General features: G+C 35.3%; 2 protein-coding genes across 2 annotated transcripts; one reads left to right on the forward strand and one right to left on the reverse strand.

Annotated features, from left to right (window-relative positions):
• The first annotated feature begins 1,332 nt into the window (after window positions 1-1,332).
• On the forward strand, window positions 1,333-1,963 carry LOC106780554. Its single transcript, XM_014668858.2, has one exon. The coding sequence runs from the start codon at window positions 1,433-1,435 to the stop codon at window positions 1,760-1,762; it is 330 nt and encodes a 109-aa protein (XP_014524344.1). The 5' UTR covers window positions 1,333-1,432; the 3' UTR covers window positions 1,763-1,963.
• Window positions 1,964-2,322: 359 nt separating this feature from the next.
• On the reverse strand, window positions 2,323-7,547 carry LOC106780555 (chlorophyllide a oxygenase, chloroplastic). The gene is made up of 9 exons (XM_014668859.2): window positions 7,280-7,547; window positions 6,444-6,668; window positions 6,117-6,221; window positions 5,706-5,981; window positions 5,251-5,398; window positions 4,908-5,092; window positions 4,659-4,771; window positions 3,907-4,201; window positions 2,323-2,858 (listed from the first exon to the last, which is right to left on the reverse strand). Exons 1-9 carry the CDS (start codon window positions 7,352-7,354, stop codon window positions 2,676-2,678), a joined length of 1,605 nt encoding a protein of 534 aa, XP_014524345.1. The 5' UTR covers window positions 7,355-7,547; the 3' UTR covers window positions 2,323-2,675.
• Between the last annotated feature and the right edge of the window lie 8,941 nt (window positions 7,548-16,488).

The following is a 16,488-nucleotide window of genomic DNA, read 5'->3' on the forward strand; positions in this document are numbered from 1 at the left end:
TTATTTTTTATACAATAATATGAAAATGTTAAATTTTTACATTATGTAGTAAAATTTAAGGAGCAACTATCAACAACCAATTTCATCCAGGTAAATAAAAATTTATTTCAGAAAAATAAAAAAAGTATATTTTTTAATAAAAGGAATGAAATAAAAGTTCCTTTGGAAACTTTAATTTTCTTTTTTTTTTTAAAAAAAAGAAAGTTTTGTTATTGGATTTTATTAGGCCCAATCTACTTTTGAGATTTATAATCTCCCATTTTTTTTCCTTTTACACCCCAGTTCTTTTTGTCTTTTCACCTAATATATTTTATCCATCCTCACAACTCCATATCATTTTTTACACCACCCTTTTTTTTTTCACCTAATAGCCCAATGTTTTTATATTCCCACCTTCCTTTTTGCTTTTCTACCACTTATGTTTCTCATTTCTCAATTTTTCCGTTTAGAGAAAGTATTGATTTTAATTCTAATAATTAGAAGCAATATTCTTGATAATAATTAGAACTAACATTCCTGATATTATGCTTGATTTGATTCTCGTAATATGTTTCTATCAAGACCAATTTTTTATATTGTTCATTATAATTAAGGCTAATATTACAATGATATTGTAATAAACACACAGTCTGTCATATGAAAAAAGGATAAAAAAATAAAATAAATTTTCTACACTTATATATGAATATATGAATATATGAATATATTGTGAAAGGTTGATTGATTGAAAGTAATATATGATTATATGATGATATTTTCTCTGTAATGGTTCCATCAACCTCAAGCTCTATATCATTTTCACTTCCACCTATCATATACATTCACTCATCTCATCACTTTCACCTCATTGCTTATTGTTTCGATTGTAATATTACTTAATGCACTCCACATTTACACTACACACATTCATATCGGAAGTCACATTGGCTAAAATTTTCCTACAACTTTCTTTGATCTTCTTCCTCTAGAATTGGTCTCACCTTTTTAAAGATCAATCTCAATACACCTTAGATCACATACCCTGAACCTTTTAATATCCTTTTGCTTGTGCTACAACCTTCTTCCAAGACTCCACTACATCAAACCATGAAGCAAGAAGTCATAAAAATATGTTTAGGAAATCTTATTCTGAAAATCTTATGAAGAAAGTCTTATTAAATCACTTTTTTAAAGGGTAAAATGATATTTTGAAAATTTGGAGGTGGGAGAGGAAATTGTGGGAGTACATGAAGTAAACGCCGATAGAAGAAGGCGGTGACCCACCTATACAAGGCCCACATTGCAAAGTCCAAAGCTGAAGAAATCGCAGGAAACCTCCAGAGAATCGAAATAGCGAAGGCTAAAATTTTCTCAAATTTATAGTAAGAAAACGCCAATTTCGTTCAGAACAAAGAACAAAAGGTGAAGTTTCAGAGAGGGTTAAGTTGGAGCCATGTTCTTCTTCTTCGTGGGAGGGTTACAGCAAGAGGTGCGACAGGTCCTGAAAACCGGTGTGAGCAAGTGCACGTACTGCGGCAGCAGCGTCGATCTTGTGAACTCCGACAAGGTTCTCAAGCTCTTCTTTGTTCCCGTGTGGCGGTGGCCGGCCAAGGATCCTCTCTACCATTGCGCCAATTGTAAGAACTTTTTCCCCTACAATTACTCTCTGCCGCCGGCCGCCGAATCGCCGGGGGCGGTGGCAGAAGCCTTGCGCTGCCGCTTCTGCGAGCGTGCGGTGGACGCAGACTTCCGATTCTGCCCCTTCTGTGGATCCGAACTGTGAACGTAAAATTTGGAGAGGTTTTGGAAAATTTGAAGCGTAATAAATGAAATTGTGGAATTGTTGGTTGTTATGTCCAATACTATGATCTTTTTTTTCTGAAATTGGATAATAATTTGGGAACTTGTACATGAACGCAATCTGCCAATGTTGCGCGGGAATTTTGTGTTAAATTTTTATTTTCCATATGGCTTGATTTAGCAATATTGGTTTATTTCTTTCAATGTGTTGAAAAGATTTATTTATTTTTGTTTAGAATATACTTTTTGTTAAAAGTATAAAAAATTTAAAAGAGCAGGAGTGTGATAGCCAAAACAAAACAATATTCTATCAAAAACCATATTGTAGCTTTTAATTTCGACTTAAATATAGGCCTTAATTAAGAGAGAAGACTAGTTATCTAATGTTAATTTCGATAATGGCATTTACTAACATACACTACTAAATCATTATAGAATATCATTTAAGTACTTGGCTTAAAAAATATACATAAGTATTTGTTGGAAATTGATCATTTCCGTGTTTATCTGCAATTTTTTCTAATATCAAAGATCACAACGAAATCATAATAATTCAAACCTCAGATTCAATCATTACAAGCACAGTAATAATTAAATATGTAAACCCTAAATTAGATAGCATTGGCATATAAATATTGTTTCATACTACATGCCCTTTTGTTCCAGGGTGAGGTTAAGGCACCAGCTGAGATGGTGCAGATATCACAAGGTAAAAAATGATTGGCACTGTACAGAATTTGAAAAATTAAAAAGGGAAAAGGGTGAAAAGGTGTCCAGACTCAAGTATATTTGGAAAGGAACAGCCTCTTATGAATACAAGAGTTCCCGGATGGTGTTGTAGAGATGTAGCCTTGAGTTGAAAAAGAAAAATTCCTTATAGGAGGATGGAAGAAGCACTATTCTGTATTTGATCTATATGAGGTGAATGGTAGTTGTTTATCTCCTCTCTCCAATGCATCTCTCCACATTCTATATCTCACCCCAAGCTTATCATAGGGTACTGGAAAATTCCATACATTTGCACCATCGTTCATTCGTTCCTGTTGCCCCACCACTAACCGCAGATCCTCATTTATAACCTTTTTGCATGAACATCAAAACACCAATTAGTACAACATGGAGAAGGAAAAGGTAACATTTGTTTAAGGACAAATCTTACATAAACTCTTTCATGTTCTTATTATTAACTTGTGTATTTAACTGATGACATGTGATTTCTTTTCTTTTGCAATCTACTAGTTGAGGACATGATAAGTCATAATGAGAACATGATAACTTTACTAAACTTGTGCCCTTTTATTTAACTGGAGAATTCTATTTTAATAAATAATCAATACTAAAAATTCAAATCACATTAAATATTGTTATAGGAAGAATAGTGACAGATTTTGAAGATTTCCTAGAGGCAAATGCACATTAAGGATTATGGGAGCAAGATTTTTTATTTCGATATTTCTTATTTTATTTTTTAATATATAAAAAATATATTTTTTCCCCATTTTCTCGTATTACAACTGTGATCAAAGCTCCACTATTCTATTTCAAATTTGTTTTTTCATGAATTAAAATGTATATCTTGTCCTTGTGGTCAAAGTAAAGTATTTTATATTTCCTATTTCAAAACATAACTACTTTGTAAAACCTTGTGATTTTTACCTTTGTGAAAATGTTAAAATTATTGTTTATTCCCACGTGGAAAAGTTTTGCTAGTAGTGTATTTATCTTAAGCATGTTTAAATAACTCAATTTATGAGGATATCTGCAGCAAAAGCTGGTAGACCTCTAGACATAATTTCATTTTGGGTAAATAATTTTATTAGTCTCTAAAAATATTAAATTCTTTCACATGGATCCCGAAAGCGGGGAAATTCCAAATAAATCCCTGAAACTATGACTATTTTATTTAAGTCCCTAAACTTAATTAATTGCTGTCATTTTGGTCCCAAAAATATGTTATATTATACTAAGGCCGGATTGAAAGCCTTGAAGCTTTTATTAATTTATTTTGGTTAAAGACAATAAGCACGCGCAACCCTTCCTACCCTTTTTATCTTATTCTGTTCATACTCCCTAACTCAAATTATCGAACATAGTTAAATATAGATTCATTGTTCGAAAAAACTCTACCTGGTCTGCGAAATGCCTCCATAGATACTGAATAAAAGGTATATGCTTAAGCAGGGGAGCAAAATCCAGTGACATTCTATATAGCAATCTTGTCTTTTGTTTCGAAGATGGTAAACAGACATGAAGTTGGTGCAGGTGCGTTGAACATTCCCTGGTATTTTGTCCCCTCAGTTTCCCAGGCTTTGAAATTCCAATGGTTGATAAAACCATGCAAGGTGGTCGAAACTCCATATCAATAGGATAAGGGTCCCAGTATCCGTGCAGGCCAGATGCAGGTGTCAAAAACTTCACCAAGCTGTAAGTTCAAATACATGCAACGAGAATGAATAAGCTAGAGAATTAATATTTAAGACATATAATAGAAAGCTGAAATATTCCATTCATAACCAATGTAAGATAAAAGTGTTACTACAGTATGATATTGAGCTACTAACCCCAGAAAAATACCACTTTCCAATGAATTTGCCATAAAATTGTCAATGGGAAGACTTAGTAGAGGGCATTATTACAATATAATGTATATCTTCAAGAAAACTCCAAGTCTTTACTGAGTAATCATTTTTGCTTTGTCCTAGTGTATACTAGATGCGTAAAACTTAAAAGGAAGTTGTAGGAAAGGGAAAGAGGATTTTGATCAATTTGAACGAATCTGAATTAAAACATCCCCCAAAGGCATTTTGATCCCTTAATCACTTGTTGTCACTTCTGAATGAAAATTGCTTTTAGTTTTTAATGGTATAAACCAAACAAACCTGGGAACACTCCATCCCTTAGCGAATGTTGAAGTGTGAGTAAAAGGGGCATGAGCAAGATCCAAAAGATTGTCCAAAAGTAAACCATGTTCGATTGGAAGTTCCATCACAATCTGTAAAAAGGGAAGAGCTACCAAGTAAGAAGACACATGATTTTTATTTTTTTGTTTTTAATCAATCATATAATTATAATTCTTTATCTCGCATTGAACACAATACCTAGTGGAACAGATTCTATCCGTAACGTACCTCGGCATGGATTTCAAATCCAGAAGGCGGTAGTAAAGATGGAAGTGTAGCCGTTGGCGGATCATTTCCAGGCCAAATCCAGATCATTCCCTCCTTTTCAAAGCATGGAACTGACTTTATTTTCACATTTAGAAATCGAGTAGATGGCATTTTCTCACATTTTCCTTCAGTGGTATATTCCCAGCCTGAAATCCAACCATTTGGTAATTTTAGAGTCTGTAAATCTCAGTGTACATCTCTAGGCTATATCGTGTCTTGTGAAATTAAAGGAAAATTGTCAAGTATCAACAAGTGCAAACAACTCATACATAGGACACAATAATTTGTTCCAGTCATGACTAACCATGGTAGGGGCATTGGATACGACCCTCATTTACTGAACCCAGGTGCAGAGGACAGGCTCTGTGTGCACAAGTATTCTGGACACATCCAGGCTTTCCATCTTTCCCTCTGAAGATAACCCATGGTTCCTCAAAACATTCTATTGGGATCTGAGATAGAAAAATGGCAAACACGTTACTGAGAATTAACATTTTAGCTTAGAGCATGTCTATCTTTCACTGGACATCACACCCCGTTACAAAAATTGAAAACAACAATAGAGAAGCAAAAAAAAAAAAAAAAACTAATGTGAAATATTGAAACGTTTTTATTTTCTACCAGTCATAATGTGTCACAAAAAGACATTTTAGTAGCCTTCATGGGTATACTCAAATGGGGAGATTATACAAGAATAGTAAGTATATGATAGATGGTTTTCCAGAAAAGAGAAAGACACTTAGACACATACGCACATACCATTGTATCATCCTTTAGGTCCCTGGAGAAAGCAACAGGATACCAGAAATTCTTCAAGTGGGGATGGTATGACTGAACTGGGCCTGATACGTTCAAGCTTTTCCGTGACTTTCTTCTCTTTTCTGTAGGTAGAGAATTTGCAGACGTACTGGGAGAAGATGATGTTTGGGCAATTTCAGCTGTGCTTCTGTCTTGCAACAGCCTATCATTTACCAATTCTTCCATGTAAGCAAGCTTATCTAAAGCAGTGGTAACCCTTGCTTCAGATATATGAACCTGTTTTTATTCATTTACATAAATTTAATGGCAGATTAGTAAGAAATTGACAAGTTTCTGCCAAGTTTGATCAATTAAAAAAGCAACTCAGTTTCACGTTGTGTTGAGTGGTCTATCACAGCTAAAATTCTATACCTGTCTGTGTGCGTGTGCTAACTCATCCTGCAACCCAGCTAGCTCCTTTTTCAAGGTGCCAATCGATTTATATTCACGAGCTAGAGGATTCAGAACTTCAACCACCTAAGCTCATAATTTTAAAGGTGTAAATCAAACACGGTGAAAATGCGTAGCTCAACGAGTAAAAGGGTAAAAAGGCGTATAAACAAAAACCATAGTGTACTGACACTAATCTGATCCACTGACCAAGATTATAAATGTTAAAATTATAAACATCAGGAAACAGCATAATTCAGGCATCAAACCAATTCTATACAACAATAACAAAATGAAACTGGTTGAAACCTTTTCATGGAGGAGCATGATTGTGAGCACATCTTGCCGAGCTCGCCAGTCTAAGTACTGAATATCATGTCTTGCAACTTCCAGGGCCTGATATATATCCAAAACCTTCCCTTTATTCTGTGGAATCTTGGATCTTGGATCCTCAACATCAAACAGCGCACCCCATGCATTTTTCTTGTCTTCTTCTCCAAATACAGCAAACACTTTAAATCTACATTTCAAATCCTGAAATTTGACATGCCCCAAAAGCTTTAAGCTAGAGTATAAAGTAACCAGAAAATCAAGCCCCGTTGAAGGAAAAACCTGCTAATATTAACTACTCCTATAGATAACGGTTTAACAAGAGGAACAAGTACGTAACCACCACTAACAAACCAAACCTGTATTAAACAATGCATATTAATGCCATTTTACCGATCATTATACTTCAAGCTACAATTGAGCCCAAACTAAATATATACACATGCCAACTTCTAATCTTCAACTCAATTTGTGCACACAAAAAAAAAAAAAAAAATCTAAAGAAGACTAGGATCAACAAATTTCCCTCCATGTCTACGTTGTAATATACTCTTCCAAGGGTAGAAGTTAAACAAACACAGATGGTAAACTAAGTTAACTTCATTTAAATGTATATACTTTAAAGAGAAAACGATTTAACATCACCATTCAATCACAAATAATCGTTGCAAATTCTGATTGGTCCAACTTTTAAATAACTATCGTAGCCTTTTTTCGTTAATTAACTAACTTAAACTTTACTTTTAACATAACCTTAATTAAAAGAAGGCAGCTAAGTAAAGTACAAGAAAACACACGTAGAAGAAGAACGTTACCCTTCTTGTGTCAAATTTGGAAGCTCTAAGGAAAATTGGAAGAGAGAGAGCTGAAGCAGTAAAGATCGCATTCATGGCGTGGGTGTGAAGAAGAGAAGAGAACCATGAGAAGACATTGACGAGGGAGATTTAACATGAGGATTTTGTTGATAAGAGGTTGGTGTTGCGCGCGATCTCGCTTTGCCTTCCGTGGAGCGCCACGTGGACTCTTGGTTGAAGACGTGGCGGCTGTATCTTCCACATGCTATTCAAACTATCTCGCCAGCGCAGGCCCACACTATCCTTACCGCGCTGTGTTTTTTGTCCTTCCTAGGATTTTGATTTGATGAAAGAAAAATAAAAGGAAAGTGTGGCATTAATTGCGGCCAAAGATTTTTGCGTAGGGAACACTATAAAAGTCCTTCTCCTTACGTGTGTGGTTGTGCTCTGCCTCATGCGATTTACTTTGGAGTTTCCAAGTCACCGAGAGATATTTTAAGGGGCCAAAATAATCTTGTATTTCATTTTCCTTTAATTACACTTAATATGTTTCTATTTTTATTTTTTTAGGTTAAAAGCCTTTTTTGTCCTAGTTTTGGTTGAAAAAATTCGAAATGGTCTCTATGTTTTTTTTTTTTGTTCAATTTGGTCTTAAAGAATGTAATTGGTGTTCAATTAAGTCTTTTTTACTGATTCCGTTTAAATTGTTAACGACGAATTGTCCAACTGTGCAGTCAGATAATGAAATGTCATTTATTTACTTACGTGTACTCCTGGTAAAGTTGAAAGTGAGATTGAAAAGAATTAGGGTTTCCTTTTAAATATGATTAATTAGAAATTTAGGATTCTCTTTTAATTATAATTAAGAATTAATCAGAGTTAAGATCCTATTATTAAAAATTAAATTTACAATAAGTGGAACCCTAATTAAATTCTAAATCAGAATTATCTTATCTAAGTTTTAGTTAATCCCCTTGGAAGATTCATAGGACCCTAATCACCACTTTTTTTTTTCCAATTTTGAGTTGTCTTCCTTCACGGCCAAACCCAGATTAAGGGAGCACAAACATTCACCTTCATCTTCTCTTCACTCGATTTCTGCTTCGTTTCGTAGGAGGGAGACGCTGATCTCTTTTCCTTTTTGTTCTAGTTCTGGTTCGCGTCACAAGGAGTGAAAGCTTCCTTTCTCTTATCTTTCTTGGTTCTGATTGGGGGTTTTTGCACGTTGGGGATGCGAGTTCAGGTGGCTAGGGCGCAAACTCCTTTTTCGCAGTGCCAGGGCTCACGGGAAGGATGCGTCGCAGTTTTGAGGCTTTCTATGCTCATTCTTAGCTTGTGATTTATGGTTGTTCTTGTGTTTCCATTTCTTCTCTACAGGTTGACAATTATAGGTTGAGGGTTTTGATCTTATAATTTAGGGGTTTGGTTTTAGGGTTTCTGAGTTTGGGAATTTGTTGGGGTTTCCTTTCTTGGTTTTTCTGATGTTGCGATTGGAGAAGTTGGAATCTTTGTTTTCAAATTGGATTTTGGGGATTTCCTATAGTTGTGTTCTTTTTTTTTTCTTTTTGAAATTTGGAGTTAGGGGTCATGGTTCTTGCGTTTTTGGATTTTAATTGATGGTGGGGGCACAAGTTTGCGACAATGGAGGAGCTGATGTGTACGGCCAACGGCAATATCTTCGGCAACGTTGGACTATGGGGTGGTGTTAGGGCCATTCACTGATGTTCTTCCCAATCTTGCAGATCTCCCTTCCAAACCACGATCAACCCTTTAGACATCAATACCCTTAATTTAATTTTGAAAATAATAAGCCTAATATCTGAAAAAGAATTTTAAAAATAATAAATCCACCTCATTAGATCCACATCAGTCAATAAATGACATTTCATTCTCTCAATGCACATTTGGACAACTCGCCGTTAACGATTTAAACGGAGTTAGTGAAAAGGACTTAATTGAACACAAATTACGTTATTTAAAACCAAATTGAACACAAAAAAAACATGGGGACCATTTTGACTTTTCCCAACTAAAACTGGGACAAAAAAAAGGCTTTTAACCTTTTTTTTAACTAGTTGGTATTATTTTTTTCTTTTGTTATAATTTATTTTCAATTTTGTCTAACATTATACATATTTATACTTTTCTATTTCATTAAAATGATATATAATTCGAAATTCACATGTTATCACATTGTTATTATCATTTTCATTTTCATAAAAGAAATAGTGAGACCAGTAAACATAAAAAAATTGAAGATATATTTACTGTGCTTTAATTTTATTTTTTAAGTTCTCTTAATTAATTAAGGTAGTTTGTTAAAATATTAATAAATATTTGAAACATATATTAACTTTTTTGTTAACATATTTTTCTTTAATAAATACGTAATATTTTAGCTATGTTGATGTGACATCCCAAATATCATATGAACATATAATATAATAGGATTCAGCTATTATAATATGTAAAAGCAGTTAAGAGTATGAGGTAACAACATTGATTCATACAGTTATCCAAAACAAGGCTGAAAGTTTAAAACTTAAATATAAGTTTAAGAGTTCTCCAAAATACATAATAAACTAAAGATCCAAAGATGCCTAAAGAGTGTTTCCAAAATATAGAACATGTCAAAATAAAAGCTAGAAAAGGTCCTAAGAGCTAAGGGAAGCTGCATTAGTCTCATCCAGAGCCTGCTCCAATGAAGCCTCATCTCCCTCTGCTCACATCCAAATTTGGATGATCATTGCAAAGAGAAAGAACATATAACATGCCACACAAACAAAATTAAGGGTAAGCTAGGTTTTTAAAACATATAAGTCATCATATATATGATTTATTAGATAAAATGAAAAACAAGCACATACAAGTAATTAAACAACTGCCCTATCATGTTATGACACACTAGACTCTTTCGGACTTAGAATGAATGTCGATCTGGGGCGGGTTGTGCACTTGTGGTGGCCTCTACTGTTTTGCAAAGCCATTGCCGAGGGTTTTCACCTTACCACACACAAGGTTAGCCCGTTACCGCGCGATAGGCCTCCAGTGATAGCGCCTACCCTAGGACCTCCTACTACTCTCACCACACGCGTCAATCCTCTCTAAGTGAGAATGAAAGACCGTTAGAGTGTTAGGATAATCCCCCATATGGAGGCCTCTAACATTCATTCTAAACACTATAATGATCTCGCCTAGAGATCTTACTTTAATACTATTCAAATCACCTTAGTAAAATCACAATCCTCTTTAAATCATCAGCATACCATATTTGTTACATTCAACACCAATCATCACCCTTATATGTACATATTTTCAAACTATAATTCACACACAATACACATGCCCTCAATCATGTTGCAAAATCAAGCCATATATATAAACATACAAGGCACTCTTTCAATTAATCAACATCAATCAATCTATGGCATAAGGATACTCATATTTAGCTAAAGAAAAGAACTCTGAAACCATCACTAACAGCTCTGGAAGGGTCCAAAACCTCCAAAACGACCTAAGGAACGCCCAAAACGGACATCCGGAACCCCAAAAGCTATCAAAAACAAAAACAACAACCTGTTGATATGCCCAGGGGCGCTAGGGGGCGCTAGGGGGCGCTTAGCGTGAATCGTTGTTGTATCCAAGGGCGCCAAGGCTCCACCAGGGGTGCTAGGGCGCCATATCAGTTGACATCAACTACGAAAATTGGATTTTGATGCACTTGGACCCTATTCTAATGACTAAAGAGGTTCTTTACACATTTGTATTGATGGGAAAACATGTTTGTAAGTTAAAATTAATATCCATTTGGTCACTAGATCCAAGACTAGGTGTATCAAACCACTTTTGACACTTTAAAAACCCAACTTCATCAACCTAGAGGTCTAAAATTGAATTTACCACTTAGAATGTGTTTTTAGCAAATTTAGAACTTCTAACAAGTCTCAAATGACTCAATCAAATTGTCTCCACTGCCCACTTACACCCTAGACCCCAGTTACTCAAAAACACCCTCTCACTTCCTCTAAACTCACTCAAAACACTAGTTTTTCTCAACCTAAGGACTCAACTCCACTTCTACCATTTAGAACCTCATTTTAACCAATTTTATAGTCCTAACAAGTTATAATTAACTTGCCTAAGCCGCCTCAACAGTTCAAATATGCCCAAGACCCCTAACTCTAAAATTCCCTATCTCACGCCCTCCAAAATACCCTAAAGCACTACCAAACCATCATGCTTTCTATCTAAACTATGTTATAACAAATTTCACACCCCCAATTACTCCCAACCCGACCAATTACAACAAACTAAACTCACCCCACTCAGTTCATAACATCATGGCACAATTTCACAGAATTCACATCTCAACTTTCAAAGCATACATGTCTCAAATCCACACAAACATCAATTCAAATCACAATATACACTAAAAGAAAACAGTTCCACATGCATCATCACATAATCATCACAAATTCTAATTTACACCTATGAGAATTCTACAAAATCAGAAATAACCCAACTTCCCTTACCTCTATTCAAGCAGTGCAGTAACAAAACTCCCTTCTTAGTTCAAGGAGACCCCAAGCACGCCCTGTTCACTCTCGGAAATGCTAAAACACCTATTGATCATCAATTAATGATGGAGAACAAGTTTTAGAACTAAATAGAAGCTAAATTTGGAAAAAGAAACAAAATGGGCTGCATGCAGTAAGCTTGATGATAATGACATATTTTACCATGATTTCAGTGATGAATCAATAGAAAATGTCAACTCTTTCTTAACTTTTTACCTTGTAAATCCTAGTTTTCTTTTAGTTTATTAAGTGGTTGCACCCTAAGTTTTAATGAGATATTTTGTTCCCTAATCCTTGCTTTCATGTGCTTAATGGAATTGGAAGAAGTCTATGCATCAAATGAAGGCATTGGAAACCAAGAAAAGAAAGAAGAGCAAAAAAAATGAAGAACAAGAAATTTGCTGAAATCAGGCTCGAGCCCCCTGGCCTGAGGGGGCTCGAGCGCCACTGCACCAATACCTCAGTTTGACTGTCGCGCGCCTGAGCGCCCCATTTTTGGGGCGCTTGAGCGCCAACTTTGCTGACATGGCAGATTTGCCCTATTTCACTTGGATGCACGAAGAGCTTTGGATCTTTTGCTACCCAAACACGTTTTCTCTTTGTGGGAGCTCTTGGAGGCGAGCTTGGAGCTGTGGGAACAGTCCTTCTTCATCCTTGGGTTCTCTTCTTTCTTCCATTTCCACCATTGTTGTAAGCTTGAGCTCTCCATTCATGGAGAGCTAGTTTCATTATTGTTGGGGGATTGTTGTAGGCACTGAACTTTTATGTAAATCACTTTGTTTTGAATGAATATATGCCTCTTTCATTGATTGTTAGTGTTTAACTCCTTCTCTTAATGCTTGTTGTGAAGAAGCTACCCATGACTTGATTTTAGGGTTTGCTTAATATTGGGAAATGTTGAGTAAATTCGGACTTGGGTTAAACACCTAAAGGAAATATTGTCTAGGGATAGAACTAGGACCTTTGGTTGTCTTAAAATCTCATTTCTTAATGCGGGTGAACTTGTTAGGTTGCCAAGGGATTGGGATTTAATAAGTGAATCTAGGCTCTTTCCACCAAGGGATTGGGGTTTGATTAAACTAGTAGGTTGACATTGACATATTAATGAAGAGGAAGTGATTTTATTTGCATAAGAGTGAAGTCGGTGAAAGCATACCCCCAACAATACCATTCCATCTCATTTCTAATCTTACCATTTCCAAGTGTTTGAGTGCTTAAGATCACTTTTATCATTTATGTTTTATTGTTACTTTAATTACACTAAAACTCATATAAAAGGGAATCATTCTTTAACCTAAGTTAGTTAGTTAATTATACAATCGTAAAGTGTTAACCGAGTCTCTTGGGAAACGATACCCGGTCTTACTGGTTTTACTACTTGCACGATTTGGTACGCTTGCCAAAGTTTTGCAACAAGTTTTTGGCGCCGTTGCCGGGGACTTCGGTTTAATTACTTTACTTTTGTGTGATTTCTAACCCATTTAGGCTTTATTCTTATATTCTTTTTATTGTGAATAATTTTTGTTTCATTATTTGTGGGCTAACTTGGTGCTCTAGTACTATTGGCTTTAGTGTATGCAGGGCACAATCCGTACTAGGAGCACACGATCGTCTGAACCTCTCCTCTTAGATCCCGAAGTTGAAAAGACTGCCCGAAGAAACAACAGTAGAAGAAGAAGAGAGAATCGGGCATCTAGAGAAACTTCTCCAGCTCCTGTGACTCCTGAGCAACTCATTGTGCCTGTAGTTGAGCAGGAAGTGGAACAAATGGCTGAAAATAGGAATGGTGATGGTGATGGGCAAGCTAGACGCACCGTGGAGGATTTCAATACCTTCTCAGGATCGTTTCATTTCAATAGTATCGCTCGGCCACAGATCAATGCACCAAACATGGAGGTGAAAGAAATTGAAATTCGAACGGTAGAAATGTTGCTTGCAACCTCCAGATTGCTTAAGAGCTTCCTATTTAACAAAAGAATAGATAAATTTTGAGTTATGGTGGATGGAAGGTAAGGCAATGAAGGAAAGAAGAAGAGAAGTTGTGCTTTGGTGATGAAGTACCGTGGCAGAGAATGGGCTGAAAAACTTGAAGGTAATATTTTAATAAAATTCCATTTGGTTATTAAAACTTTGTCCAATGCCCTACTACCATGTGTGCACCTTCAATGCTCACTTTTCTCAGTCTTTACAGTTGATGTCACAAAACACATTTATTATTTGTTATTATATGAAAAATTTTACAAAACAAAATAAATTTAATTAAAAAGAATACAATAATACGAAGAATCAAACCAAATCCATAAAATACAAATGCAATTTCAAGAAACTCTAAACAACCCAAAATATAGGTAATTAATATGTATTGTGAAAACATAAATCCAAACTAATAATAAGAGGCATAACATATATATATGAATTTATATTCTCCACACCTAAATTAACTAATTTATTAACATAATGATTCTTTTTTTATAATCTCATTCTCAAGTAAGGTAGCTCCATGCATGAAGATGAGCTATGGTGACTAAAGATGTGCGAAAGCAATGGAATGGATAAGGAAAATATCTCGGTTTGGTGTTTGTGTGATGGGAAAGGTGGTGTTTAATGACTCTCAAGAGAGGGTTGGTCCAACTTTAACGGAAGGTGTGGCTAGAAGAGACTACATGGAATGCTCTAGTCTTGACTTTGGAGACCAGTAGAATGACTCAAAAATTTGGAAACATTTCGTTACTAATCTCTAAGTGAAATTACATGGGAGAAGACACATCTGTTTATAAGTTTAGGTAACCCTAAAGGTGGCTCAAAATTGTAAAAGCAAATCCCTAATTCTTCTCCTTGGAGAATAAGGCAAAAATTCCCTCCATTTAAAGGATGACACATGACCACTACTGTGGAGAAATCCCCTTCATTAAGAGCATGATACATGGTCATTACTAAGGAAAAATCCTTTCCTTTAGGAACATGTCACATGGCCACTACCCTCCCAAGGGAAAATGACCTTCACACCCTTTACCTTGGAAGGCAAGGCTTCTCATGTTGACTTAAGGTCAACTTTCTCCCAAAAGGCATAACTTCTCTTTCTTTCTCTCCAAAAAACCTTACAATATGTGATCCATGATACAAGGTCCAAATGGAAATCTTAGACTACTTAACTCATAATACAAAGCTCGAAAAATATACTATAATTTATTGAACCTCAAGAGAATAAGAGTTTGGAACCTTTCACAAATGACTCTAACCCTTCTTGAATTTTATTAACCATATCTTGTGATTGGCCCTTTGGCTAGTAACTTGCCATTATCCCCTCCTTCTTCAAAAAGATTTTTCCTCAAATTTAATGGGTCTTCATCTTCATTATCCATGCCACCTACAATAGGGTTTAGATTTGACACATTGAAGGTAGCATGCACATCATACTCACTTGGAAACTCTAGCCTATATGTATTATTGTTAATCCATTTAAGCCCTTTGAAAGGACCATCACAATGAGAATTGAGTTCGAATTTACTTTCTTTTGAAAATCTATCTTTGCTTAAATGGAGCTAAACTCAATCTCCTTCTTCAAAAACCACTTCTCTCTTGCCCTTGGTATTATCTTTAATGTACCTCTAAGTTTCTTTTTGTATTTGGGACTTCTCCCTCTCATACATCTTCCTTAAAATTTCATACCTTGATACACCTTCCTTATGAATGAAATCACTATGATTAGGGAGAGGTATGAGGTCTAAAGGAGTGAAAAGATTGAATTCATACACAACCTCAAAAGGAGAAACTTTTGTTGTTGTGTGAACCACACTATTGTATGAAAACTCCATATAAGGAAGGTACTCAAAACAATATTTAAGGTTTTCCTTTAGGATTTCCTTTAGCATAGTCCTAAGAGATCTATTCACAACCTCGGTGTGGCCATCCGTTTGAGGATGACTAAAGGTGGAGAAATGAAGCTTAGTTCTTAGCCTTGACTAAAGAGTTTTCAAAATATGGCTAAGGAACTTGGTATCTCTATCAGACACAATGGTTTTAGGAAACCCATGGAGTTTAACCACATCTCTAAAGAAGAGTCCAGCTATATTGGTTGCATCATCTACCTTGTGGAATGGAATGGAATGAGTCGTCTTGCTAAACCTATCCACAACCACAAAGATGGAGTCAAATTCCCTTTGGGTCTTGGTAGACTTAAGATAAAATTCATGTTAATGTCTTCTCAAGGGGATGAAGCAACAAAGAGAGTGGTATGCATAAGTCCTATATTTAAGTATGCAATGCCCTTGTGACAATGTCCTTGAACTTCTTTTCTCATATGAGGCCAATGGGACTGAGTTCTACACGTGTCTTATTTCACATTTCGATTGCATAATTAGCTTTATTAGGATAAAATAGATTAGTTTCATGCATAAGCTCTTAAATAAAAAATATTTCTTAATGAACCTCAACTAAACAAATTATGAAAATACTCATTCCACATCATTTTAGTATTCTAGTAGCATCTTCCATAGCATTTTGTATTTGCACAACATACATTGAGTCCAATTTAGATAGTTCAATTGTTTTACATTTTTCTATTATACCCTTATTTGTATCTTCATTTTAGCAAGAATAAACTATACAAACTGTTGAAAATAGAATGACTTAGTTTCAACACCAAAAGAGGGG

The sequence above is a fragment of the Vigna radiata genome, unplaced genomic scaffold, assembly GCF_000741045.1.
Source record: "Vigna radiata var. radiata cultivar VC1973A unplaced genomic scaffold, Vradiata_ver6 scaffold_390, whole genome shotgun sequence".
Classification (NCBI taxonomy): domain Eukaryota; kingdom Viridiplantae; phylum Streptophyta; class Magnoliopsida; order Fabales; family Fabaceae; genus Vigna; species Vigna radiata.

Coding starts and splice junctions, on each gene's coding strand:
- LOC106780554 (XM_014668858.2), top strand. CDS start 1,433: ATGTTCTTCTTCTTCGTGGGAGGGTTACAGCAAGAGGTGCGACAGGTC.
- LOC106780555 (XM_014668859.2), bottom strand. CDS start 7,354: ATGAATGCGATCTTTACTGCTTCAGCTCTCTCTCTTCCAATTTTCCTT. Junction 6,222..6,443: donor TCATGCTCCTCCATGAAAAG/GTTTCAACCAGT, acceptor TTATGAGCTTAG/GTGGTTGAAGTTCTGAATCC. Junction 4,202..4,658: donor AAGGGATGGAGTGTTCCCAG/GTTTGTTTGGTT, acceptor TTGAACTTACAG/CTTGGTGAAGTTTTTGACAC.